The 26,612-nt window shown below is 56.6% G+C and overlaps 12 protein-coding genes across 12 annotated transcripts; 4 read left to right on the top strand and 8 right to left on the bottom strand.

Moving 5' to 3' along the window:
* Positions 1–1,292: 1,292 nt before the first annotated feature.
* On the top strand, positions 1,293–2,625 carry E0L32_002493 (uncharacterized protein; the record flags this gene model as incomplete). The annotated part of the gene is made up of 3 exons (XM_031136689.1): positions 1,293–1,570; positions 1,625–1,636; positions 2,046–2,625. The coding sequence occupies 3 exons, from the start codon at positions 1,293–1,295 to the stop codon at positions 2,623–2,625; spliced, it is 870 nt and encodes a 289-aa protein (XP_031000347.1).
* A 1,780-nt stretch (positions 2,626–4,405) lies between these two features.
* E0L32_002492 (uncharacterized protein) lies at positions 4,406–5,921 on the top strand (the record flags this gene model as incomplete). The annotated part of the gene is made up of 3 exons (XM_031136688.1): positions 4,406–4,624; positions 4,708–5,721; positions 5,805–5,921. The coding sequence occupies 3 exons, from the start codon at positions 4,406–4,408 to the stop codon at positions 5,919–5,921; spliced, it is 1,350 nt and encodes a 449-aa protein (XP_031000346.1).
* A 323-nt stretch (positions 5,922–6,244) lies between these two features.
* Positions 6,245–7,785, bottom strand: E0L32_002491 (uncharacterized protein; the record flags this gene model as incomplete). The annotated part of the gene is made up of 4 exons (XM_031136687.1): positions 6,245–6,419; positions 6,517–7,049; positions 7,129–7,523; positions 7,584–7,785. 4 exons carry the CDS (start codon positions 7,783–7,785, stop codon positions 6,245–6,247), a joined length of 1,305 nt encoding a protein of 434 aa, XP_031000345.1.
* Positions 7,786–9,708: 1,923 nt separating this feature from the next.
* On the bottom strand, positions 9,709–12,027 carry E0L32_002490 (uncharacterized protein; the record flags this gene model as incomplete). The annotated part of the gene is made up of 1 exon (XM_031136684.1): positions 9,709–12,027. One exon carries the CDS (start codon positions 12,025–12,027, stop codon positions 9,709–9,711), a length of 2,319 nt encoding a protein of 772 aa, XP_031000344.1.
* Positions 12,028–13,373: 1,346 nt separating this feature from the next.
* E0L32_002489 (uncharacterized protein) lies at positions 13,374–13,895 on the top strand (the record flags this gene model as incomplete). The annotated part of the gene is made up of 1 exon (XM_031136683.1): positions 13,374–13,895. One exon carries the CDS (start codon positions 13,374–13,376, stop codon positions 13,893–13,895), a length of 522 nt encoding a protein of 173 aa, XP_031000343.1.
* A 221-nt stretch (positions 13,896–14,116) lies between these two features.
* Positions 14,117–15,034, bottom strand: E0L32_002488 (uncharacterized protein; the record flags this gene model as incomplete). The annotated part of the gene is made up of 1 exon (XM_031136682.1): positions 14,117–15,034. One exon carries the CDS (start codon positions 15,032–15,034, stop codon positions 14,117–14,119), a length of 918 nt encoding a protein of 305 aa, XP_031000342.1.
* A 433-nt stretch (positions 15,035–15,467) lies between these two features.
* E0L32_002487 (uncharacterized protein) lies at positions 15,468–16,034 on the bottom strand (the record flags this gene model as incomplete). Its single annotated transcript, XM_031136681.1, has 1 exon — positions 15,468–16,034. The coding sequence occupies one exon, from the start codon at positions 16,032–16,034 to the stop codon at positions 15,468–15,470; it is 567 nt and encodes a 188-aa protein (XP_031000341.1).
* A 142-nt stretch (positions 16,035–16,176) lies between these two features.
* Positions 16,177–17,271, bottom strand: E0L32_002486 (uncharacterized protein; the record flags this gene model as incomplete). The annotated part of the gene is made up of 1 exon (XM_031136680.1): positions 16,177–17,271. The coding sequence occupies one exon, from the start codon at positions 17,269–17,271 to the stop codon at positions 16,177–16,179; it is 1,095 nt and encodes a 364-aa protein (XP_031000340.1).
* Positions 17,272–17,901: 630 nt separating this feature from the next.
* E0L32_002485 (uncharacterized protein) lies at positions 17,902–19,116 on the top strand (the record flags this gene model as incomplete). Its single annotated transcript, XM_031136679.1, has 1 exon — positions 17,902–19,116. The coding sequence occupies one exon, from the start codon at positions 17,902–17,904 to the stop codon at positions 19,114–19,116; it is 1,215 nt and encodes a 404-aa protein (XP_031000339.1).
* A 159-nt stretch (positions 19,117–19,275) lies between these two features.
* E0L32_002484 (uncharacterized protein) lies at positions 19,276–20,805 on the bottom strand (the record flags this gene model as incomplete). The annotated part of the gene is made up of 1 exon (XM_031136678.1): positions 19,276–20,805. The coding sequence occupies one exon, from the start codon at positions 20,803–20,805 to the stop codon at positions 19,276–19,278; it is 1,530 nt and encodes a 509-aa protein (XP_031000338.1).
* A 1,836-nt stretch (positions 20,806–22,641) lies between these two features.
* E0L32_002483 (uncharacterized protein) lies at positions 22,642–24,272 on the bottom strand (the record flags this gene model as incomplete). The annotated part of the gene is made up of 2 exons (XM_031136677.1): positions 22,642–23,594; positions 23,648–24,272. The coding sequence occupies 2 exons, from the start codon at positions 24,270–24,272 to the stop codon at positions 22,642–22,644; spliced, it is 1,578 nt and encodes a 525-aa protein (XP_031000337.1).
* A 538-nt stretch (positions 24,273–24,810) lies between these two features.
* Positions 24,811–26,397, bottom strand: E0L32_002482 (uncharacterized protein; the record flags this gene model as incomplete). The annotated part of the gene is made up of 2 exons (XM_031136676.1): positions 24,811–26,101; positions 26,165–26,397. The coding sequence occupies 2 exons, from the start codon at positions 26,395–26,397 to the stop codon at positions 24,811–24,813; spliced, it is 1,524 nt and encodes a 507-aa protein (XP_031000336.1).
* Between the last annotated feature and the right edge of the window lie 215 nt (positions 26,398–26,612).

Genomic DNA, 26,612 nt, shown 5'->3' with positions numbered 1-26,612 from the left:
TGATCCATCCATGATGTTCATGTTTTGGCCCTATGGAGCAACCCTCTCAGCAAACTCCACCGCCCGACAGTTCGTGATTGGCCGCGACGTATAATTAGGGGCCATGTCGTTTTTATTTTCAGCGGCCTCCGCGGCGGGTGCTTGAATGAATTGATTGATTGATTTGAATTGAATTGAATTGATGGACGTGAATTGATTGACCGCGGCTGCTGGCCATCACGCCTGCATGTCCACCCAAACGAACGGGCCATTCACCATCGGTTTTATTCTGCTGCCTGCACTGTCATCCCACATCATCGTCCATCATCCATCATCCATCATCGCGTGTGTCAAGTTCCAAATCAGGCAGAACAGTTCTTGATTGTCGCCGTTCTCTTACGAGGTACGAGCGCCCTCGCCTCCGTGTGCGTTTGCTGTCTTGGTGCTGGTGGTCAGATCATCATCGACATCACCGACGAGACGACCTGGTGAAGCGATCGTGGGCTTCCCTTCCTTTCGATTCCTTCTGCCAAATGCGACAGCTATTTTGCGAGCCCACCTGCTCTGCTGTCAAGATGGGGACGCCATGCCCGGAAAGGTAGCATTTCCCCGGGGCCATGGAGCAGCCATTTTTTCAGGTCCCCTCCGCAGTGTCAGCAGTAGTCGAATGCCTGTCATTTGTCAATCCTGCTGGAAACGGTAGATTCGTTGCGAGACGGACTGCCAAGGCGAATTTGCTTCGTTTTGTCCTGATACAGTGATTCTCTTGCGAGATCTGTCTGTCAGTCTGACCAAATCTCCTCTCCTTGATCTTCATCTCGGGCTTAAAAGAGAGAATCTCTCAGGCCCTTCTGCCTCTCAGCTCTTCTCTCAATGCTCAAAACGTTGCTTATCCTCTCGCGGACAGACTGGTCGCCGAATCTCACCCACAGCGGACATTCGAATTGTCCGCTTTTTTTTCTCTCCTCCGCAGGCTGTCCGGGGGGTCTAGCCCTTTTCCTTGGCATCAAGCTCCCCGACAGCTCTTCTCTCTTTCCCCACTCCCGAATCTCCAATCTCTCCAAACAAATCTCGCTTACTTCGGACTCGGAGGAGGACAAAAAGCTTGCTTTGGGCTGATGATCAGGTGGGAACGCTGTCCGCTGTACGGAGGTAGGCACACAGGCACACTCGTAACATTATCATTATTGACTACCTACCGTCATGCTACCGTAAATACAAGTACCACTGGACACAACACCCGCCGCCAGAAGACGCCCTACGCCTTCCGCGCCCTGACCAGGTCGTTGAACCACACGTACCGGCTCAGCACCATGTACAGGTGCCTGTCCCACGAGTACTGGCTGCCGTGCTGCCGGAACGCCGCCCGCGTCACCAGGTACCGGCCCCACGAGTTGGCCACCAGCGCGCCGCCGCCGCCCTTGCTGCTATCATGCGAGTGCGCTCCTTTCATGCCGCTGTTGCTGGCGGCAGCACCGCCCGGCGAGGGCCACACCAGCGCCGCCACTATGCGCCAGGTGAAGCGCAGCGCCGTCAGCGGCAGGTCGCCCAGCACCGTGTACTTGCGCAGCAGCGAGGTCGTGACCACCATGTAGGCCTCGGGGGCCGAGGCGTCCGAGTTGACGTACTCGCTACACGATGGCAGTCAGTCTCTGTGGTAAGTTGAACAAGGTACTTGATGAATGCGGAACAGCATTGCTTTGGTATGTCTGTGTCTTGTCTCCACAAGACAAGAACCGACAGACGAAAAAGCTTGAATCTCCCCCTCCGCGGGCCCCGTAGAGGGAAAAGGAGCACGCGTGTGGGGCAGGGGACAGGTAGGGATCAGTGAAAAACAGGGTCCTGGGTATCTGCTTTCAACGGGTAATGGTGGGAAAAAAGTTAAAAAAATAAAAAAAAGAGATGAGGAAACACTCCTCGTACCTGATGGCCGCGCTGACGGCGCGGTGGTTGATGTGTCCCGAGACGCCTCCGGAGTCAAACGTGATGATCTGCCGGGAGAATGATCAGCCAAACTGTGCCCGAGTAGCGAGCGTGAAATAGAAATACACATGACAAAAAGGCAGCAACCAGACTCACAGCATCGACCTCCCACTTGGCGACGTACTCGCGCACAATCTTCTGGATCAGGTCCGTATCCCACCACACCTTGGGGTTGTCCTGCAGCTCGGGCCGGTCGAGCGCGACGCACCGCGCCTCGTCGATGCCGAGCGCCGCGCACGACCCCCGGAGCTCCCGCGTCCGCAGCTCCCCGAGGCCGTAGTTGTTGCCCGTCGACATGACCAGCAGGCCGCCCTTCATGCCGCCGCCGCCGTTCCCGCCGTCCCCGTCGCGCCGCCGCCCGCGGTCCAGCACGCCGAGCACGCTGGGCGCGAAGAAGAGGCACTCGTCGTCCGGGTGCGCCGTGACGACGAGCAGGCTGCGCGCGCCCTGCAGCCGGCGCGGCAGCAGGCGCGCGTCGCCGGCCACGACGTAGGCCAGCAGCCACTGCAGCGCGAGCGGGAGCGCGACGGCGAGCACGGCGACCCGGACGAGCCAGCGGCGGACCCGGCGCGAGGAGAGCGCCGCGGAGAGGCCCGCCGCCGCCGACGCCAGGGCTCTGCGGCCCACGAGCATTCGGTTCAGAACTGGACGGGGGAAACGTGACAAGACCAAGACCAAGAAAAAAGAGGCGTCTGGGGGTGGTGAGTTGGCGCCCGCCTAGCGTGATCAGTCTAGTTGTGTGTCTGTACTTGTACTGGCTGCTGTTTGCTTTGCTTCGAGAGTGTCAGGTTCAACCGCCCCGAATAGAGCTGATAAGAAGAATGCTTCCCACTTCTCCTGATGGACGAACGTGCATGTGCTCGGATGGGGTCAGCAGAATGGGCAAAGTGACAAGGCAGACCAGACGAGACGAGCAAAGCTGTTTTGGGACTAAAGCACAGCCTTGCATCTCACTAACTGTTTTCCGCTCCAAAGGCCAGCGTCTCTCGGTGGCGATCAGGACCGCCAAATCTGCTCCCCCCTGATCAAGAAAGGAGCAGCTAGCGGGTGAGACCGATCGGAAAAAGAAAAAAAAAACAAATACAGGGCACCGAATGCAGCCCGTTAGCTCATCTTACCTACTCCGTACCTTGGGTTGCTGGATTCCCCAACGCTGCGCTAAGGCGCGCCCCCCTCATTTCCCGGCAGATCCGAAGGAATGCAGCTCGAGTCACAGGAGGACAGAGCATGGAGCAGGGCAGTGAAACGGAGAGGAATGGCGCAAGAAACGGTACCTGGCCCTCTCGAGCTCTCGACCCTGTCAGCACTGAGCAGCGCGCCTAACTCTAACGGGAAGTGTCCTTGCGAGATTGATATTGATGGGTGGATGGATGGGCAGATGGGTTGGTGGGCGATGGAGACGGGGCCATCGAGGCGCGGCCCTAGCTGACACCAGGCAGAAGTTTATTCTGCTGACATTAATCTGCAGAAAAATAGAATTACTAGCAGAACCGTAATCCTGCAGGGCTGTTCGCCTGCAGGCATCTCGGCGATCCCAACGGGGGGGGGGGGGGGGGGGGGGGGGGGGGGGGGGGGGGGGGGGGGGGGGGGGGGGTGGGGGGGGGGGGGGGGGAGATGGACGGACGGAGGCTGGGCATCATCATTTCCTCTTGCTTCCCTGTCGCTTGTTTTCACCACCCTTCCCTCCTCTGCGCAAGAACGGGGTCGAATGACCCTGGCGACGGGGGCAGACTTGCTTCTGAAGGGGCACTAATCGCATTGAACGAGGGTGCTGGTGCTGCAAAAAGAAACGGTGTGTCCCGTCCGAACCCAGCTCCAGGCCCTGGCCTCCAAGGCGGGGCGGCCAGCCAGCGGCCACTCGATCAATTGAGCGAGAAGTACCTTTGCCTCCTCTAGGCCGGCCCCTTTAGCTTGGCCATGGATGTCGGCCATCGTCTCTCTCTTTGGGTGGGAGTGAAACCGGTGCTGAGAGAAAAGAGGATAGGGCGTTGTGCTCTGTTCTGCATCACCCTTCCCGATGCTCCCCCATTGGCCGATCCCGGGCTCACTGATTGGCTTGAGAGAGCTCGCGACTGTCTTTCCCGCCCTGGTAATAGTGCACTTTTGGAGCGTGGTAATGCACCGTTGGTAAATGATTCAGATCCCGGCCCATCCATGGCTCGGCGCACGCACCCGCGCATGTCATTGACTTGACCTACCCTACTCTTACCTAGATACATATCCCGCCGCTGCATGCTTTCTTTTTCCTCACTCGAAACAGTCTTTCTTGGATTCTCGCATTGTACGGTCAGCGTCATCTTCCCACGACTGGGTCGTGATCTGCTTGCTTGCCTGTTCGCAGGACGTCCAGTAGAGAGCACTGCAGGCTTTTTGGTCCCTTTCCTTACCGCGCACGCAACACACGACGCCGTTGCAGCCGAGACCCGGCAGAGCTCCCTCCGCCATGGGAGTGCACCTCCAAGGTGCCCGGCCGCTGGACGGCCCGTCCTTCAGCGGCCTCTCCAACCTGCTGCGCATGGCATCGACGTCGAAGCGGACCATGTCCCAGGTCTTGGTGAGTAGCATCCACGGCCGCCTGCCTCTGTGCAATGGCAACCTCTCTTTTGCTGACCTCTCGCGCGCCTCGCCACAGATCGTCGTCCAGAACTCGGTCCTCGTCGCGGTAATGCTGCCTCCCCTCCTCCAATGATGCGTCCCGGCGCACCCCCCCTCCTCCGTCATTCGCATGCTGATCCCCGGCCACAGGTGATGCACCGCTCCCGCGCCCTCCCGGCCGACCCCTCCAAGCCCCGATACCTCGCCTCGACCGCCATCCTCCTCGTCGAGATCACAAAGCTGCTCGTCAGCCTCGCCATCGTCACCTACACCACCGCCGCCAAGACCCCGACAGCGACGGCGACAGACCAACAACCGTCATTCTCCTCCCTCGCCCGCCGCGTCGCCCGCTCCCTCTGCACGCACGACGCCCTCCTCCTCGTCGTCCCCGCCGCGCTCTACACCCTGCAGAACTTCCTCATCTACGTCGCCATCAGCAACATGCAGGCCGTCGCCTTCCAGGTCACCTACCAGCTCAAGATCCTGACCACCGTCTTCTTCAGCATCCTGCTGCTGCGCAGGTCCATCTCCGCCCGCCAGTGGGTCGCCATGCTGCTCCTCACCCTCGGCGTCGCCGTCGTCCAGGTCTCGCAGCCCGGGAGCGGCGGCGGCGGTGGTAGTGCCGGTGCCGCCGCCGGCGCCGCCTGGCCCTCGCTCGTGGGCCTGCGCGAGTGGGTTACGTCGGCCCTCGGGGGCCACCCGTCGACGGCGACGACCACCACCCTCGAGGCCCGGGGCCACGTCATGGTCGCCCCTACAGCACCGCACGGCCTGTCCGGCACGTCCAAGGGCGTCCTCGCCGCCGTGGGCGCCTCGGTCATCTCGGGCCTCACGAGCGTCTACTTCGAGAAGCTCGTCAAGGACTCCCTGCCCACCGTCTCGCTGTGGACCCGCAACGCCCAGCTCGCCTTCTTCAGCCTCTTCCCCGCCGCCTTGGTCGGCGTCCTGTGGCAGGACGGCGCCGCCGTGGCCCGCGACGGCTTCTTCGCCGGCTATACGCCGCTCGTCTGGGCCGTCATCGCCCTCCAGGCCCTGGGAGGGATGCTCGTCGCCATGTGCGTCGCCTACGCCGACAACGTGGCCAAGAACTTTGCCGCCAGCCTGAGCATCGTCGTGAGCTGCGCCATCGGGGCGCTCGTGTTTGCCGAGCCGGTCACGCCGCACGTGAGTCACTCTTCTTCTCCCAGCCGGTCCTGCGACTTGATAGGGGACAATATCGCTAACCGTTGGTGTCTTGCTGCACACAGTCTGCCTTTGGCATCTTTGCCGTTCTCCTGGCGACGTATCTGTACCAGAGTCGCGGGTCGCGGCCCGCGAGGGAGCACCTGTTGCCCGTGAGCAAGGACGAGGAAGTAATAAAATAATGGCCGCTGAATGCGAAGCGGTGGACGATTTTGGAGTATTGTTTTTCCTCAAGCGTATAGATATCCCCTCCATCCAGCTCTCCTCGAGAGCGAGCATTCTAGCCCTAATTCCAGACCCTCATGTCTGCTGTCCGTCCATTGATGCTGTTCCTGTTCCATCTCGAGCTCGTGCAATGGTGTAGTTTCAGGTAAATCATGCAAGGCCGTCGCCCACGGGGGAACACTTGAAGACAGTGGAATCTGATGCGGTCAATAAAACATTGGAGGACGGGCCCGAGCAGCGTTGCAAAAATGTCATTGTCTCTTAAAATGGGTATCATAACTCATGACGGGACCTTGGACCAGTCCCTACACAATCCAAACATCGTGCGGCAGAGCTTGCCGAGCTCGACCTTGAGGTCAAAGTGCCTCCATGAACCCTGGGCGTGGTGGAGCAGCCTCGCGTCCGGGTCGCTCGCCGGCTTCGAGCCCATGTTGCCGTACTGTCCGCGCCCGGGACTAGGAAGTCAAATGTCAGTAGTGTTTTTCGATGCATTTTGTGCAAATTCCAAGTAGCAAAGGAATTGGAGAAGGTCGAGACCCCTTCGCCACTCACCTGAATCCAGTAATGGGAAGCACCAGCACGTCGGCGACCAGCTTCGACTTGCCCCCGTCCTTGAGCCCCGTCACCGCGTTCCAGCGCAGGCCCACGTGCTCCTCGAGCCACCGGCTGACCGCGGCCGTGATGGCGGCCGGCCCCGTGCGCGTGAGGGGGTCGGCGTGGATCTGCGCGATCTCGGTGCTGCCGGCGCCCGAGTGCACCGTCATGTTGACGATGACGTCGACCTCGCTCTGCACGTCGTCCATGAACCGCGACAGCGCCGGGTGCTGCGGCGCCGAGGCCAGCGCCCACTGCGTCAGCTGCACGGGGTACGAGTAGCCCATGCGCCAGTACGTGTCGAGCGCCGGGTCCGTGTCGGCCTCGAGCCCGACGAGCAGCCGCACCGGCCGCCGCACGTCCTTGCTGCCGCCGTCGGCGGGCTTCTGGCCCCAGGACGCCTCGGTTTCCGGGTCGGTCCAGGGGGCCACGTCGAGAGGGCGGATCCACTTGGCCGGGTGCTGGAGAGGCTCCGTATCGACGTCGCCGTACTGCATTGCATAGGTCAGTCAGGGAACAGGGAAAGGGAAGCGCGAGGGCTGTCGCTCGTCTGAAAGGGGGGCCACTCACTATGCCGCCGAACCACTTGCAGACCAGTATGCGGAATATGTCTGCCCGCTCGACGGGCGTAAAGAGAGTTATGAAGGGCTCGACAAAATCAGGCTCGTACTCCTCCACAAACGCCAGCATGCCGTCGTCGTCCCAGAACAGGTAGGCCATCGGGCTCCCGTACTCGCCCAGCACCGCATACCGCAGCCACTTCTCGACGCAGGACAGCACGTTGGTGCCCCACGTGTCGATCTGCGCGACGGCCCAGGTCTGGTGGACGATCAGGGGGATGAGGGACTGGTCGACCTGCCGCAGGTGGTCCGCCTCGGCCGCCCGCGATGCGAGGCGTGCTGCCTCGAGGATGTTGGTCGGCTGCCGACGCTTGTCGTCGATCCAGTCGTCGGGGATGTACCATGCTGCAGGCGGGAGAAGTCAGTAAGCCGTCTCGGACCAAGCCAGAGGGAGGAAACACGCACCGCCTCCCGTCCCGTTGAACATGTGGATATGTTCCCAGGCCAGGGGGAACGCCGACTTGTACGTGCTCGGGCCGACACTGGCGGTAGGGTCCGTCCGCGGTGCGTAGACGGCCCAGACCGACCAGCAGGCGATGACGGAGATGATGACGGGGACGAGCAGCCGCCTGGATCGCATGCGGATGTAGGAGGTGAGCATGAGCATGGTCGCGTGGGGAGCAGCCAGTCCGCAGGCGGCAACAGCGCGCCGCGCAGGACCGCTGGGGCGAGCAAGATGGCAGTCAGCTCGAGCCGAAGAGGAGACTGTGTCGAAAAAAAGGTCTGTCGCCGCTCGATGGAATCGAAAGAGAGAGAGGCGGCGGCAGGGCGATGGTGTTTAAGGTTTAGAGTTGTAATGGGAGTCCCTTTTTCCAAGTTGCAGAATGCCAGAACCTGAATCGCCCCCGTGTGAATTGGGTTTGTTCTAGTGTCCTCCACTCCCTTCACTCCCCTGGGCTCACACTCACACAGCCCCGAGGCGGTTCTGGCGAGGCCGCGCGTGCACTGGACCGCCCTAACGCCTTCTGTAGAGATGCACCCGCGAGGCCCCACCACCCCCCCCCGCGGCCGACCCCTGTCCCTGCCTGTCTTTGCCTGCTGTCTGCGTGCTCAGGGGGCCGCGCTAGGCTTACACGGTCGTAGCAGGCAGCCACTAAAAACAGCCGCCAGGGCACCCAAATCCTCCTGCTGCAATTGTGCGCCTGCAGGCACGCACGCAGGATCCCACGGAAAGCATCATCCCACCTCAACTTGCCGATGGCCCGAGGCCCGTAGGGAGATCAGAACGGACTTTATGAAGAACCCATTCCGTTCCGGTGAGAATCTAGGTTTCGTAGTTATAAATAAGCGTGCATGTCCCTCGAATCCGTTACCCCAGGCTGTGGACTGGTCACCCGCCAGAGAGATGTCCAGGGAGCACGCAACCCAGTCTGCCCTCGTCGAATTGTGCAAGACTCGCCCCGGATACCGCGAGCTGTTGCATCCGAAACTTCTTGGCATTGGAGGCATTGGATGGCTAGTCGATCGTCGATATCAACTCTAAGCTGAACCGTCGGGATGGATACTCATGCTCGGGAACATGGCATGTGTAGGAATTGAGCTCCCATGGGAGACAGGGAAAGGACAACTTGGACGGTTACAATGACCAGCCCGGATCTCTACAACTCGTGTCCTCTGCTTTACAACCTTGGTATCGACTCGCCGTGTATCTGAGATGACCAGGCTCGTCTGGCTCCTGCGCAACCGACTTGTCCGTCCTGGCCCCGTCGGCATCCGTCAACTCGACCTCAAACATCAAGATAGACATCGGGAACTCGGACTCCCACTCGTCTATCGTCAAGGTGTCGATGCCATAGCCCGGCTCCTGCAAGGACAACGGCCTGTGGCTGGCGATGGCCCCATCGACCTCCCTATGGACCTCGGCAGCGCCGATTGTGGGAGAGTGATCAACGCCCAAGGGAAACGGTGGTGTTTCTCAGGTTAGCCTGAACTCTAATGCTCTTAGTCAATATTGACAAGACAGAGAAGAACTCGGTAGGAAAGTGTTGCACAGTGTAACTATCTTCAACGTGTCACAACCACCATCGACGAGAATCTGCATCGTGTCGTCCCTCCGGTTGCCGACAGCTTGCGCATCTAGACGAGCCCATCGATCATCCTATAGAATAGGCGTCAGATATGAGTAGCTGTGGGAAGATCAAGTGAAGGGGCGAGCCGCTGCTGGGCATGCCTCTATGAGACGTATAGTTGGAGCATCATCTCATCCTCAACGATATCATGGGGACAGGGAATCCACGCTGCTATCTCGTACATCGTGCGGCGCATGTGCTCGAATAGGTTGAACGTGCCTGTCGACCGTTCACTCGGCACGGATAAAGCGCGCACTTCATCATGGGCTCTATCTCTGCGCGCGTCCTGCACCGAGCCGGATGCTCTCTGGTCATCATCTGCTTGATTATTTTGTTGAATTCGCGGCCGTCTGCCCTTGAAATGAAGTAAAAACGCATGGGGACTGGGATGTCATCGAGTGTTGCTATCAAGCCAGGTTGAACGCTCCACCACACCTAGGAGCCTGCAAACCATTCCGCCATCATTCGAGATGGATTGCCATCGTGGGGAGCTCGTCCGCCAATTTCCCGTCCAGAGCCTCCCCAGCCATCATCCCATACACGTACGCCTCGCCCACCAGCGCAAACCGCCCAGTCACCGGAGACTGGCGGAACACATACGGCGTCGCACCTCCGTAGAGCACCGCCACCCTGTCGCCCTCCCGGGAGTTCCACGGCGCCAGGCCGATGTATCCCCTCCTGGTCACGAACAGCGCCCGGTGAGCACACGCTCTGTAGATACGCCGCATGTACTCGCCGTAGGACTTGATGATGCGCCGCGGTTCCGTGAACGACTGCTTGAGCGCATCGCGAACACCCTCGAAAGCCAGGGGCCGAAGCGTGAAAAAGTGCTCCACCATGTCGTTCTCGACCGAGTTCAATGTGCCCTCTTGCAATCCGTTGTCCCATGGCCCCAGAGAGGTCAGGTTGGGGAGCTCCTTGGCCCAGCCAACCCGGTCGTACCATGCCTCGACAAATGCCCAGTCCTCCGCCGGTGCGGCCTGTTCACCGGCGAAGTCGGCGATCATGGTTCGCCAAAGAGCGTTCTTGCGACCACCGTCGGCTGCGTAGGGACAGCTCTCGACCTCGACAGATCCGAGCGCCTCCCAGCTTATCAAGCTGTCGATTCCTTGCCTCGAAGGCGGGATCTTGTCGGGCGCAGGGTGCCAGGCCGGAGCCAGATACTGGATCTCGTCGCACAGTTTCCCATCCAACGACAGGATGTAGGAGTTGGGAGTCGAGTGCAGGTACGGCACTGTGTCCCCGGCCGCCCAGTATTGGCGGGTAGCCTGGGTCCAATCGATCAATGGCATAGGATCCCACGGGACGGAGAAGGCCCAGATCGGAACCCACGACGGCATCTGGGCCATTTCCCGACGCAGCTCGGCGGTCTTCTGCCTGATTTCGGCCTCCCTCTGCGTCTCTTCAACTCCATATGCGACCACAGCACGTCCGACATTGTTCCATTTTCTAGACCATCCAGGAGGAATAAATCTTTGCTTCGTATGATACTCTGCTGGGCGAGGCGGCTGTCCCTCTAACGGGCTCTTCTCGTGCAGCTCGCCTGTGTTATGGTCTTGGAAGAAGGATACCTTGCCACTGGGGATCCTTTCCCAGCCATCGGGGAGCCGAGCCCAGCCCCGTCTGGGCTTCTTTCCGGGGCCATCGACAATCTGGGCGTGGACGTCGTAATACCGCGACTGATCAATGACACTGTATGCCTGGCCGGAGTCGGGCTGAGTGTCACATCCTTGCCACTCCCTCTTGCAGTTGAGCACATCTAGAGTCCTCGTGCCCTGGATAGCCTTCCGCGCAAAGTCTAGGTACACTTTTCTCGTCGTGCTCCTGTAATCAGGAACGATTCCCAGCTTGACCACCGAAGGGACAATGCCCAGAAACCCATAGATCCTGTCCCTCGGATCCGTGCACTCGAGGAGGCGGAACCGGTACATGACGTCAAACAGGTTGATCTCGGTCGGCGACCTCCGCCACTTCTCTCGATAGTCGGATATGATGCGGTAGATCTGGTCGGGGAAGAAGTCCTTGGGGTTGGCCGGGACGCCAAACACCTCGACGCGGGCCTGCGTCCAGAACTGCCTGCTCTTAAGCTCGTCGACGCTCTCCCAGCTCACCGTCTCGGGCCCGCACATGAGCACGATCCTGCCCGCGAGGACGGCCTCCTGGATGATCCAGGTGCGGCGCCACCAGGGCCTGTCGAGGATCTCGCGCACCTCGCCGTTCATCTGCTCCTGGACGAGGTTGGACCTGTTCATGATGCCCGCGGCGCTGCCGATGTTCTCCTTGAACGACAGCAGCGGCCGCCCGTACTTCCTGTCCAGCTTGAGCTGCTCCCAGCCGACGGCGAGCAGGCGGTCCTGCAGCTGCATCATGCCGATCGCGCCGCCCTCGGTCAGCTCGCCCAGCCACACGCACACCTGCTGCGCCTGGCTGTAGATCTGCTGCATCAGCAGGACCTGCTCCGAGCGCTCGCCCAGGTCGTCCTGGTTGATGCAGAGGGCGTCGATCCAGAGGAGCCGCTTCTTCTTGGGCAGGCGGAGGCATCGGAGTGCCGCGGCGCAGTTCTCCCAGGCCTGCATCTTGTGGCCGCTCAGCCGTATGTCGGTAGCCTGCCCGACGGAGCCCCAGCTGTAGGACAGCGCCTCGAACTCTGGGTTGGCAGAGAGGCGCACAGGCTCCAGCTCGCAGACGATTTCCGCATCGCGTTTTGAGGCCGGGTGCAGGACCAGGCGGCGGATTTCGCCGTGCGCAGAGTCGATCGGTCTGTACGGGGAGGCAGACATGGTTGCGAGCTCTATGATGAGCTTCGAGAAGACTCAATGAACTGACGCAGGGGACAGTACTGCGATATTTATCTGTATTTGGCGTACGGCCCTCCCACCTCGGCAAGCACAGCAGCCTGCTGCCGATACTGGTGTCGAGGTTCAGCTCGAGCGCCACCAGCTCGTTCTGAGCAATCAGATGTAGCTTCACCACGCATTGATAACACCACTTTCCCCTGTTCGGCCAAGCTGGGTGCAATATTGTCAACCTGCGCATGATTGTGCTCTACTCTCGAAAAGGAGTAGCGCATTTGATTGTGTGGATAGGGGTAGCGAATGCCACCACTACTGGCTATGCCCGTTGATGCTCGCTCAAGCTGAAAAGACCGGCTAATCATGCTGTGACTTAGTATGCCCATACGGCCTTCTTGCAGGATTGATGGAGATCCATGGCCAACTCAAACTATGTGGGCGCAGGAGTCATATTCAAACACCAGTCCATCGGTATTATTCATTTCAACATCTACTCCAAGAGAGCCATAATATCAATCTATACAGTCACTGGTTCTCCTGTCCCTCGTGAGTGGAGTACTGACCGAACTTTACAGGGAATGATACAACGAGGGTGGTATACCTGTCTTCAACCACAAGTTTCTTAAGGAAACACTACCTACTAGCCTCCAGCGTTTGCGTAACTGAATTCAATGCCGGCGGCGAATTTGGCAGATGGTGCTGTAGGATGTGGACAACGTGGCGTGGGAGGGAATAGAAGACTGTTCTACCCACGCAATCTCCCATCTCTTCCTACAACACATATTGGTATTATTAGAATACCATGGGATTCTCTCTAAGACCTGCTTCTGCGCCGAAAATAGCCATGCTTGGGAGATTTACAAAGCCGAAGCGGCAACAACTGAGAAGTACTCGTTAAGCGCGGGCCCCCAAAGGCTGTCGCTGACAAGGCGTTTCCCGGACTTGGTATCTTACGCTGGCAGTGTGCAATGGGCTACCCGCAGCCTATCAAGACCAGCGTTTCGCTTGTGGCACTGTCAAACTCTGACAGGACGGGATTCAGCTTGTTCCACGGCCAACAAATCACTGACCGCATGTCAGACTTGTTCGTAGTCCGCGTCTCATCATTGGGCTGACTGCTGTTTCAAGCAGCGCCCTGTCTTCAAACGTTCGAGAAGATAGACACCAGTGATGCTCAATCCTGAAACACCCTGCAATCGGGACTGAAGGCTGTGAGGAATAAAAGGAGCATAAAGTCTGGATTGAAACAAGTAAATTAGTTGACCTTTAGGTCCAAATTTCCTAGCGAGTTCAAATCCAACCAGGAATACAAGCCCTCTCCTTCAGTCGTAACTATGACTCGAAACAAGCCTAGATTATATGTTGTCTGCTTCTTCCGTACACCTCAACAGGGCGGAAACCCCGATCCCTACCACTGGGGACTCGCCAGCGGGCCCAAGGGTGGCGGAATGGACGGCATGCTCCTTTACCATGTTCGCAACATCCCAACCGCTCAAGGAGTGCAATGGCAGTTCGAAGATCCACCGCGCAACCTCTCTTCCGGCCCTACCCCTGCCATGCTCACCTTCACCGCAGTCGCCAAGATCGAGGACCTTGAGCGCCTGGAGCAGGTCCTGAGGGATGTTCCAATCAATACGGCTGCTGCTTGGGATGTCTTCAATTGCCAGATCTGGGTTGAGCAGGCATTGGCTGCCGTCATGGGAGATGGCAGATGCGTGGGTACGAATGCAATTCCGGCGGATTGGACCGTACTTCATCAGCAATGCACATCATTCTCGGATCCGATTCGGCAGATGCGAGTTCAAGGGGAAACACTACCGTCTCCTAGACCGATGCAAAATCTCCTTCCATCGTAAAATGGAGCTAGCCAGGGGTGTTGGGCTGGGATGGAGACCAGGGAAGGGCGAGGGCGAATGGTATGTTTTTCTTCAAGAGGAACTGAAGCGCGAGGAATTGTATTGGAGACTGTTTGAAGGCTTCAGTGCTTTGATACTACTTGGTACATTATGTCAGGAAGAGGTTAAGGTCCTGTTATTGTATTGCATTGTACACTCATCGCTCTCATTCACATCGGCCCTCAAGGCCCATCACAATACAGCTTCCGCCACAGATCATCCATTTCTTTTTCTTGCGGCCACTCATCAAGAAACTTCCCAATCTGCTCTCTCCACCCTCTGATGTAATGCGTATTCATCGCTGTCGTGTACTCCCAGTACCTCGGGTACCAGCCAGCCATCTCCCAATCCACAATCCCAACTACTTTGCCTTCCTTCACTAGGATGTTGCTCAGATTCATATCCCCATGCGTGAACACAGTCTCAGTATCCTTTTGCTCCGATTCCCGATGCAACTCAATTAATCTTTGAATGTCTTCTTTCCTCTGCGGGTCTGTGATAGAGTCTGTGTTGGAGACTCCGTTCCGAAGGAATAGGTTGAAGTCCGCCTCGCTCGTGAAAGGACCCAGTCCTTTCTCTCCAGCTGCATTCCATATCCGATGGTCATGCAACTTCCCGCCGTCAGCGGCACACACGGCACCAGCCCCGATCCCTGTCTCGGCTGGCTTCTTGAGTGCCCTCAGCTCTCGAAAGATGCGCTTCAGCTGTGACAGTAGCCTTTCGTTCTCCTCTGGTGAGTTGCCCTGCCACGCATCGTCCAAAGGCCGACCGTCAATCTTCTCCATGACAATATACGTCATCCCGCTTTTGTCATCTCGGAATGCGTGGTGCAGTTTCGGGACCGGGATAGTAGGCGCAGAGGAAGCGAGGAAAAGCAGGGCTGCAGCTTCGGAGAGGTGGACTGTCCGACCATACTTCACGAGTGTACTTGGAGAGAGATACACGATTGAGCAGTTAGAGTGCCGGCGGGAAGGGATATGTCTCGAAACAGCAAGCAGGAAGAGGGTTTTCCAGCGGTTGAAGAGAGTGTTGTTGTAGCCGCGGGTGCAGACTTCAGAGAGGGCCGACGAATGCGGACTTGGCGTGATCGGAGCAGTCATAGTGAGAGGCACTAGGTGACCTGTATGAAAGCCTGAAGGGGAGAGGAGTCCGGTGTATGAAGCAAGTCTACAAGTGATGTGCGCGAATGAGAGAGATGAGTGGGAGGTTGCAGAGCTGGCGCGTTTCTGGCGCGCTTTGGCACAGATCCTTGCGACAAATGACCACGATCCAATGGATGGATGTTGATTTAAGAGGCCCAGACCCATTGGGCCTAGTGGAGCTTACGAAGGTCACTGGTGCCCTACGCGCTAGGCTAATTGTGGGACTGGCCGCTAAAACCCAGCTGAAAGGATGGGCCGTTTGCGCTACAGCCCTACACTGGAACCTGGTACACAGAGCACCTGGGCATTCACTGCAGTTACCACAAAGTCATGCATCGCAAACGATAAATGAACCACCACGAGAACTGCGTTCAAACACTACCAAGACATTCTAGCCTAGGTGGTGTTGCAACTCCTTAGGGACGATCGCGGAGTCGGAGGCGACGGCGATCTCCGTGCGGAGAAATGGGTGAGTGCTCGCGCTGGTCGGCATGGTCATAGGAGTTGTGTGCCCAATGGCCATCGCCATAGTACCCTCCGTCATGGGGATGATCATGGTCACCATACTGGTAGTAGTCGAGCTCAGTATCGCGACCGCCAACATAGCAAGGGACTCGGCCCTCATAATAGTAGATCCTCTCCAGACTGGGTTGTCGGCCGTCACGATGGTAATACCCCTCCGAGCTGCGGCGGATGCCATAGCTGGGCTGTCGGTCGTCATGGTAGTGGTCCCGAGCCGTATAGCGGCCGTCGTAAATGGGTTGTCGGTCATGGGCATGGTTATGATACGGTAGGTTGTTGTCGCTACGAGAGGGCTAGCTATAGCTGTCTCCATCGTAGGAAATCTCTTGACGGGTACCAGTTCCATAACGTCGGGAAAATGGGCTGTATTGGCTCTCCTTGGCCATTGATTCATCTCTTGAGCGCCGGCTCTCAGAGTGTCGGGGATTGTCGCCATAGTTCCGGTCGCTTGGGTACGGAGTCCTAATTCTCAGAGAGTCGAGTCTCTCAGCAGGTCGTTCGGGACCAGTTCGTGTGACTAGCTCCTCTGGCGTCGGCCGAGGCATATATTTCGGTTGGGGTGAAGCGGCCTCCTCCTCTCATGCCTCCTTCAAAGCTGCTTCGGCTCTGGCTATCTTCGCTTTCAGCTCCTCGACCTCCCGCTCAGCGGCAGCCAGCTTTGTGTTCTTGTGCGAGTTGATCAGTTGCTCGGTGGGCTTGACAAAGAACTCCTGGTTAAGCCGTCCTTCCATGCATGCGGTGGCAAAACCGTCCGTCGTACCTGTATCAGGATCCTCTGGGAGGAATCTGGCGTCATCTGAGCGGTAGTCGTAGTTACCTTTGTCCCAGTACTTGCGACCTGGAGCGTGGTACAGTACAGTGGCATATGCCTTGGACCATGGCCTGTGGAGTGGCTCAGTGTTCATTCGTGCCGCTATGTCGATCCACTTGAGCACGGTCCGGATCTGGGGACGGTTGCCACGGCTGGTGATGAGGTAGAAAACGTCCTCGTCATGTTTGTGCTTGTTGTTCTTGCAAAAGTCGTAGACATGGTCCAGGGTATTGCATCTCGGGCAACCTCTCAAATCGCCGTCGGGACCTGGCTTGACGCAGATCTGCAACGTATGGCCTTCTTGGCCACAGTTGGCACATGTCCGGACTGGATCCGGGACATTTACGGGGACAGGCTCCCGGAGAAGATGTCTATGCTTTCTGCGGCGATAAGCCGTGTTGAATCGGTTGGCCAAAGGTCGCCACGAAATCTTGATCATTCCTTTTGGTGCAATCAATTCTCCCATGGCTATATGTCTACCGGGTTCGTACGTCGCAGATGGATTGTTGCTCGGCAGAACGAAGGCATGCCCACCGCCTGGAATGGCAAACATGAAGACATCATATGCATCCCCACTCCGTTGGGTGCCCATAGTGTTGACTCCTGAAGTCCCTATCATGGGAAAAGCAAAAGGTCGCAGACCACTCGGGGCCCTGCTAGCTGATGCGTTGTCGTGTGGTGGAACAAGAGGCTGAGCTGGTGCCTGATGAGCCTGACTCGCCGCCGGCTTGGGATGCTCAGCAAACCGTTGTTCGATCTCCTCTTCATCGGAATATTTTATCCCGTAGAGGGCTTTCTGGCTGCTGATGCTGTTGGTGTTGCTGGTGCCGGGTGAACCGGGGGGTCTGCGGTTTTGGGACATGTTTGCTCAATTTGTCCAATTCCGGCAATTCAGATCAGCTATGTACTTTGGAATGTCCTCACTGCGCGATGTAAATGGAATTGAAGGCAAGCTTACTGTCCTGATGATGATGGTGAGGTGATGGTGAGGTGTTGAAATGACAGTGATGGTAGGGGTGGTGAGGAGGACGGGTTTGTGTTGGATATGAGAGCAGCGGTTTTGGCGATGAGGCTTATTAGGGTAGGAAATTTATTGATTCACAAGTCAGGTACACTATCTTATCGGGACTCAATGACTAAGGAGATAATTGCTCTGTGGCCCTGGATGCCCTCTCCCCTTTGGTCAACACGGATCCCTGTACGTTCTAGCACCTCTGCTGATATTATTTACACCGAACTCCTTGAAGGCACTTTCGAGTTTCGAAATCGATTATGTCTCGTGTCCCGCTTCGGATATACTATTTCTTATTCTATCAACTCTTCAGCTCCATTCTTGGTTCGAAATCAGAACTTAATCGAGGTGTTCTCGCTGAGGTTTCTCTCATCTCCTCATATCTTCTCCATCCATTCATTCAACCAAGACTGCGATACTGATGCGAACTGATCAGCACCATTCCAGTATTCTGTTTTGTCTCTTGATATGCCAAAAGAAATGTCAATTCAGCGCCCAAGTGTGAACTGGACTGGTCTTGATGGGCTTGAGCCTGGGCCAGGGAGCATCCACGATCGAATCAAAACCGTCCTTTCTACTATCAACTATGCGCCGCTTGAGGAAGCAGCACTTCGAGCACGTCGCCATGCGAATGAGAATCTGCAAGAAAACATATCATGCAGCATCTCGTCGTCGTCGTTCGCCTATGGGTTCAACAATGTTGTGCTGGAAGTTGCCTTCTCGGATGGGGTGTACTGGGTCACAAGAGTCCAGCACAGCCTGGAAGACGGCCAAGACAAGTCGGAAGACATGGCTAGCGAGATCGCAACCATGAGAGAGGTCAAAGCACGTACAAATGTGCCTGTACCACAAGTCTTTGCTTACGATGACTCGTCGTTGAACAAAGTCGGATATCCCTACGTCTTGATGGAATACATCCCCGGCCGGACGCTGGGAGGGACCATCGCATCTCAGGTCCCAACCCACCATCTTCCAAAGGTTGCAAGGCAACTAGCTGAGGTTCTACATAAACTCTACGGGTTGACCTTCTCAACTCTGGGTCAGATCTGGGGCGGCGAAAAAGAGGACGACCCTGTCCGCATCGTCAGCGTGGGTAGGCCATCCCACTTGCCTGTTGCAACATCCCTTGAGTGGTTCTTCATCCAGCGAGAAGCAGAAAACAGAGCTGCTCTCAAGGCCCATCCTGATGATACAGACTGGAGAACAGCATGCTGGATACTCAAAACCGCCATATCCTATATCGTGGTCGAACAAGGGCTACATGGTCCATTTCCCCTGTGCCACCTCGACTTCCACCATGGGAATCTTCTCTTTGATGATGATTACAACCTGGTAGGGGTCATTGACTGGACCCAAGCGCAGACAGTTCCTATGGAGCGCTTCGTTGTTTCCCCAGAGTTCGTCACCTTTCCTGCAGGATCTGCCGAGCTAAATCAGAAGATCCTAGATCTGAGGCTGCTGGTTCGCGAACATTTTGAGGAGCTGGAAAGGATTGACGGAACTAGAGACGGTCGTCCCCCCATGCCGCTTTCACAGTTATTTGGGACGAAGCGGGCAGAGATCACTCACAAGTGCACCTACTCGTTCCCTCACCGAGCACTTTGGGATGGACGTATAGTTGCCCGTCACATTTTTGGGGACGTCGTGTCTTGGGAGCAGCTGGTAGGGGTGCATGGCAAGCTACAACTCGACTAGAAATCACATCTGTAACAAAGGTCAAATCTAACCATGTCGGTCATGGGAGTGTCAAATCCTTGTATGATCATTGACATCGGGTTGGCAAAAGTTACCATGTGCAGCTCCTTATTTGAGTGCCCCTTTGTGTAGGGATGTGAAACACTTGGGATTGAAGACTTAGAGAGTGATCTGCGCTGGGGAATCCGGCTCGCTCTCGAAGAGATCTGTCTCATCCTCACTGCTTGTGTCCTCCAGCGTTTCGCCCTGTGCGTCCCATTCTGAGCCAGCCTCTAGTCGAACGCGCCGTCCTTGCACAGCATCGAAGGCTACCCAATCCAAAGATGGAAATGTGTGCGAGATGACTCGTATACAGCGTGCGGTGTCCAAATGCGATGCAAGCTCAGCTGCTTGGTCCTCTAACTCGTTTCGAAGCACCGAAACACCTTCTAGTCGGTCGGACTGACACCACTTTGGAAAACGGTATGCTGTCCATGTATCGGTCAAATTTGACAGGCTCAAGTTGATGATGAGTTCTTCCAAGCCAATACTCTGGTCGATGCTGGATATATCCAAGAGGCTTGTACAAATGGTCTCCATCCGGCAATGAAGACATCGTAACGATGGCATTAGAGCTTGAATGGAGGCGCATAGATGGATGTCGGGAACGGCCTTCGAAATTTGTGAGCCCGCAATGTCGAGTCGAAGGCTGGTCAAATTTTGAACGGTAAGGAGCTGGGATAGAGGCTTAGGCATCAAGTATTGGTAATGTAGCCTAGATTGAGGCTCAAGATCTTGAAACTCATAGTGCAGTGCCTTTAGTTCGAGTCTGTTCAAGCCTCTGCATTGCTGCAACGTCGGCGCCAGCTTTAGCAATGATCTGCTTATCTGAGTGGCCACGAGATCTGGGTTGGAAGCGACTGGAGCCGAGAGACCCTTGAAGGTCTCAAATAGGAGCCTGACAGTTCGGGTATGAACTCTACATCGCCCAAGAGCTGCCTCATTCTCTGTTAACCTTTTGAGAGAGTTAACTGTCAGCTGCAGGTTCCAGAACATGACCTGGATGGCGACTGCATGCCATTGTGCGGAGACTGTAAGGCGACGCGAATCTTCTTGGAAAAAGCCAGACCCTAAAAAACCCAGCACACAAAGCTGAATCTCTGCAGGAAGCGATAAAAGGGACATTCTAGGTCTGATGAAAGATTCGTGAGAACTGGAGAAAGTGATTGTTTCCATCTGCTTGGAGCCAGACTGTGTTGTCAAGTTTTTTGAGGCCGTCAGTGGGATGCAGGCCAAGACGTCAACCACAGCACAGGCGATATCCAGGAGCTTTTCAGTAATCCCCACGCCGTGGACCTTGATGCTGTCGACTGAGAGATCTTGCGTCGACAAGACGAGATCCTTGGCGAATTCGAGCGGGTAGTGGTAGGTGAGGCTGATCGGGTGCGCGTCCTCCACAAGGTGGCCCAGGTGCAATCGTATCTGCCACAGAATGATACGCAGCCACAATTGGGTCACCCTCAGGTTGGCCTTTTGCGTGTCGAGCAGGTCGCTTGTGTGGTCAACTGCCTCGTTGATAGCAGTTTCTAGATTCGCGAGCGACGCGGCGGTTGGCGGGCAGGAGAATGTCTCCTGGTTCCAGAGGTGGTGTGGGGCACACCTACCAAACACGTGACCAGCAATCTGTATGTCAGAGCGTACTCCCCACATTCATCTGGCTCTGTGGTGAGTGTTCTCAAGAGCTCACATGCGACATCTGTGTACGACGACGCACACCATTATATGACGATAGACAGATAGTCCCAGGGCGACATGGGGTGCTTTGCATGGGTTAATCACGCGTGAATGGTCGCCCCTGTCGAGGGCTTTCTTCGGGAAGTTTAACTTTACGTATAGCCCTCCTGAAGTAAAGTGCAGTTGATCTAGCCTGGTTTGTACATGATGCACAGGCATCCATAATTGTGAAGCTGCAACCAAATTGCGCAGCTATCCAATGAATGCATGGGCCAGCGTATTCCAAGGGAGAGATACAGGTATCAATGTCGTGAAGGAACGCAAACCTCAAGTCATCATACCGCCGGCTGCTCACCAGTTCAGCCTCTCGTTTAAGGTTGCATGAACTTCCCAGGAATCTGAAAGGTGGAGAAATATACAGGCATTCTCCATATCCAGTTAGGCCTGGCTGTCCAGCACGCGCACTAACTAGACCGCAGTCTGACATGAGACATGGCAGAGTCGACGTGAACCAATCAAGAGGATGGGGCATTGCTCCTTAGGGTAGTCGTCAGCAAGGCAGTTCCTTTTGCCTGCATTTGGAAATCAAGAGTATCGGGGTTCAGATTTAGCTCTGCAACTTCGACGCCGACCCCAGCGCCACAGCGCGGACGACTGGGGCTGGGCGGGGAGCCACCTTGACGCGTCGAACAGTATTGGCCGCTGAGGCACTTGCAAACGAGCGCCGCATCAACTTGATATCGGGAGTAGCCTTGCCAACTGACCTATCAAGGCGTCAGACTGGATTTTCTCATGAGCCGACTACCAACATGTTGATATAGATAGATATCACTCACTCTGGGTGTGACCCTCCCCTGGTGGCAAGCTGCCATCGTGAGAGTAGTTCCCAATCCGGAACTTACTTGTAGTTTTACACAGGAAGGAGTTCAGAAGCCATGATACTGCGGCGAGCGTTGGCATGTGTATAAAGGGGACCAGTTCCGAGGTTGATGGCTCTTTTTGAATAGACAAAGACATCCAACAAGAGTATCACACAGTCTCAACTTTTCCGTTTGCAAAAATGCTACCTATTACCTCCGGTGTTTTAATCTTTGCCGACGACGTGGCGTCGGGTCAGAGTACGAGTACACCCACGACGTCCTCATCAGAGACATCGGCAGCAACATCGACATCGCAGACGTCGTCAGGTTCGAAATAATGCTAGCCATCAGCTACACGGTTGGCGGAGACTCATAACATGCCTTGACCAGCCACTGTAAGGAAATCCGATCCTCTGGGGCCATCCGAGTTGGCACCCTGTAAACTAATTTGTTGCAGCTGCCCTGGAGGCATGTTTGAGCCGAAACGCAGACTTTGGCTTTCGAAAGAAACTTATCTTAAAGGAGTTGTGGTAATGCGGTACTGGGAGTGTGTAGGTGGTACGAGTGGCAGCTGGGCTGGACGACTCAAGAATCCGGGTACTGGAGACCAGCATTATGCTCTTTTAGTCCAATGAAGAGGGATGTAAGGATTCTTTGACCCAAGAACTAGACACTACCTGGTGTAGATGGATAGACATGTATCTATTATTTGCGAAATACGGCGTCTGTTCTGAGATGCTCGAACTTTCAAATATATCATTGACATGGATTGGTGTCTGCAAGCAACAGCAATGATTCATTGACAACAATGCTACACTCCTGGAGAGCTACTTTCCACCATAAATGCGATTGTATGTGAACAGCAATTACTGGGCGAGCCTCCTGTCTTTGCCGCTCTTGAGGGCTCATTTTCAAAGGTCTTCTCAGAGTTTCCTAAATGATCAATCATATGCTACTCCATTTCTTGATTGACATCCACTTGTACGGTGATCTCGTCCGTGGTGGTCAGTACCGTGCCGTTAGCGTCGACTGCCTCGGCAAAGAACCCGATTCCGAGACCGCGATACTTGTCCAACCAGTCCGGCAGGGTGAAGCTGGTCTCAAACGAGGACCTGGTGCTTTCTCCCGCAAGCTTAACAGATGTTGACTTATTTTTGGACCGACTGCCGAAGCATGCAAAGAAGCGCCACATCTTCGTCTTGGTGTCGCCATTCCAGCTGACGTAGACCGTCGTATTAGATCGTCCGCGCAAGGCGACAATAGACGGTTTCTGAAAGGGCTCTCCTGTCCATTCGTGTCTAAATCCGCGGTAGTTCCACACACTGACCGCGGCCAACCCTGAATCCAAGTTCGCATGGAAGATCGGAGTGCCATCGGCCTTGAACTCGGTGACGGCGCCTCTCTGACCCCAGCTGATGAAGACGTTGCCATTGTCAAGGGCCTGTGTATTTCCCTGGGACGACACTGAGAGGTTATCAGGTGGGATGAAAGTCTGTACAACCTTGGCGGTCCCGTCCTCGTGATTGAGAAGCACAATACGGCCGCTGGAGGACGGATTCAGATGCTCGATCCCGTCGGGCTTGGACGCATTAGACCGTGCGGAATTGTCAAAGAACGAGATTGTCTCAAGTGTTTCATCCGTAGATCGTCCCAGAAAGCGAGCATCGTGTTGGAAGCCAAAGGTCCAGCCCCCGGTGAGAGAGAAGTTGGACATGCGGCCGCCAAGCCGCCATATCACGTCGCCGCTCTGGCCATCGATCTTGTAGATTGTGCTTGTATGACAGCCTGACACTAGGTAGTTCCCTTCGTCATCCTTGTCAATGCTGTTGAGGTGAAAGTAGTCCCAGGCATCGCTCGAGTTCTGGCCGGTGGAGGCCACACCTGAACGGAGAGATATTACGCTCTCTGTGTATGGCGTTAGCGTCGAACCGATGAACCAAGAAGTGTACTCATCATACCTGCTGGGCTCGCAAAGTCGAGACTGTGCCCCTCAAAGATGACTTCCCCAGTGGCAATGTCGATCTCTTGGAAAATCTCATCAGCTATCCACATCTCGCCACGGCTCCCACCGTACGGCGTCAAGTCCATCGGTGTTGGCTGATACACCTCAACCAACGCAGTCTTCTGGCCGACAATCCTGAATTCATGAATGGAGAGCAGCTTCTCCGAACGGCTCTGGACAGCAGCGATCTGCCTGTAGCTCTGGTCGAGGATCACGGGTATGCCATAGCCGTGCCCATGAATTGGGTCGACACTCCCGTGAAACGCCTGCAGGCCAGGTCTCCCCTCGTATGTGACTGGCCGTAGATTATTAACCCATCCGGCCAGATGACCCAGGCTTGACCACACCAGATCGCCGGTGTTGGTGAAGATGTAGCCGGCAGGCTGCTCCGGCCTAGCACCAGGCCCTTGAATCCCAGAGTAGGGAGCAACGAAGATGTAACCGGGAGCCACTTCATCCGTAGCCGGGATGGTGATGTTCAGTCGTGGTGGAGCCAGATCGGGCCGCGAGCGGAATTGCCAATCCCCCGAGGCAAGGCCAAAGGTGCCAGCCCAGATTGCTACGGTGGTAAGCGACGGCATAATGGCAGGGGAAACAAGCCCTTGGGATGTGGTATGGGAGCTCGTGCAAAAGAAGAAAGTCAAGGAAGGATCTGACCAAACCTTCCCGAGAGCGTGCCGAAAGCATTGGAGGTGAAGGAGTATCGGAGTGCATTGCTGAATGCCACGAAGTTCTCAGAGCTGGGCGTCACCCGACAGGCCGTCCTCGAGGATTACATCACGTCGGAACCAGAGAGGTTTACCCGCCAATAGAGTTGTAATGGCGCAGCCTTCACGAATTCCATGTCAGCTTTGTGTTACTGATTCCACGATTAGGAGTGTCTCGTGTGACCTCACTGAAGTAGTTCTGTGGAATAACTCGTCTCCTATCCAGTGCTTCACATGGACAATGTCTGGTTATGGTCTACTACGATTCCACTAAAGCGAAAAGGAGCAGGTGTGTGTTTTACGCAACAATCGTGCATCGATTCAAGTACTTGATATACAGAATTCCCAGGTTTACCCCCTTTTTCCATTCCAACTAGCCGAAGACCGACCAAGTAAAACATCGTACCGGCGCTTAGGTAAGGTACCGGAAGCCCTTGTTGGCGGCATCCGGACGGCCCGCGGCCTCGGCCTCCTGCTCGGCCAGCTCCAACTTGCGGTTCTCGCGCTTGAGCACAAAGTGCAGGAGGGTGCTGGCCAGGATGGCCATGAGGGCCATGGCGGCGTTGACGCTGAAGGCCAGCACGAAGCGAGGGGCGGCGTTGTTGGGGTACAGGAAGGAGCCGTAGATGGAGCAGATGGTGGAGAAGGCGTTGTTGAAGGCCACGGCGGCGGCGCGCTTCGCGGGCGGGCGGTGCATGGTGTTGGCGGTCCAGACCATGGTCATGTTGAAGCCGGTGTAGATGCCGGGGAGCATGATCATGGCGCCAAAGTACCGCGCGGCGGTGTTGGTGGCGGCGGCGGCGATGATGAAGCCGGCGAGGGAGCACGACAGGGGCCCGACGGTGTGCCAGTACCGCTCGCCCGTGCGGTCGGCGTTCCACGAGACGAGGGCGCAGACGATGCAGGCGAGCAGGTAGGGCGGCGCGGTGAGCAGGAGGGTCTCGGTGCGGCCCTTGCCGAGGGTGGCGACGACGGTGGGGAAGAAGCTGTTGATGGCGATGGCGCTCGCGGCGCCGTACACGACGACGACGAGGATCCAGTTGATGGGGTCCTTCATGATCATCTTGAAGCCGGCGAGGAGAGGCTGGGTCGACGAGGAGACCCAGTCCTCTTCGCCGGCAGCATCGACCTCGAGGCGCCACATGGCGAGCTGGCGCTCCTCCTCGGTGAGCCACTTGTCGTTGGCGGGGAAGTCGGGCAGGACAAAGAGTGCGCTGAGGGCGATGGCGACGGTGATGGCGCCCTCGATGATGAAGACCCAGCGCCAGGCGAGGAGGCCTCGGACGCCGTCCATGTTGCTGGTGATGCCGGCGGCGATGAGGCCCGAGAAGGCACCGGAAAGCATAGAGCCGCAGTAGAAGATACCGGTGCGGACTCCGAGCTCCTTGCGGACGTACCAAGCGCTGAGGGTCGCGAGGGAGCCGGGGTAGTATGCGGCCTCGACGAAGCCGAGGAGAAAGCGGGTGGCGACGAGGCCGGCGTAGCTCTGGGCCACGCCGCTGCAGGCGCAGAGGACGCCCCAGATGGCCATGCAGACCGGCAGGTAGATGGACGGACGGCCGATCTTGTTGAGGAACAGGTTCGAGGGAACCTGCATCAGGATGTAGCCGACGAACAGAATGGAGACGCAGACCTGGAACTGGTTCGGTCCCATGTTGAGCTCCTTCTCGAGACCGCCCAGCCGAGCAGCACCGATGGCGTTTCTATTCAGAGGCAGTCAGCTTTTGTTTCCACGGAGCGCCAAGCCTCGCGGCAGATAGACGCACCTGTCGAGGTAGTTCATGATGTAGATGAGAATCAGCATGGGCAGCAGTCTGATATCGATCTTGCGCACGAGCTTCTTCTCCATGGCCTGCAGCTCCTCCGGCGACTTGTCGCGTAGCAGCTCAGGCATCTCCCGCGTGAGCAGAGTTGCGTCGACGCGTCCCAGCGCGACTGTCTTTTGCCCGTTGGGGCCCTCGTCCATGGGCGGCTTGGCCAACTCAGTCGAATTGCCCATGGTGATCGCACGTTGCAGGAGAGCAATGAAGGTTGAACTGTGCCGAGCCGTCTTCAAGTCAAGACAGAACGAAGAAGAGTCTGGTGACGGGGATGAAATGCCAGTTTCTAACACGAAAGACGATCAGCAACTGCCAACCCATGCCTCCTTATATGCAGGGTTCAAGTCGTCAGGGGGATAAGGCCATACCCGAAATGATCTCCTTGTCAGTCGCG

This window comes from Thyridium curvatum, assembly GCF_004353045.1.
Source record: "Thyridium curvatum strain D216 chromosome Unknown NODE_10_length_634906_cov_78.760910, whole genome shotgun sequence".
Lineage (NCBI taxonomy): Eukaryota > Fungi > Ascomycota > Sordariomycetes > Thyridiales > Thyridiaceae > Thyridium > Thyridium curvatum.
This window is presented reverse-complemented; position numbering and strand designations above follow the sequence as displayed.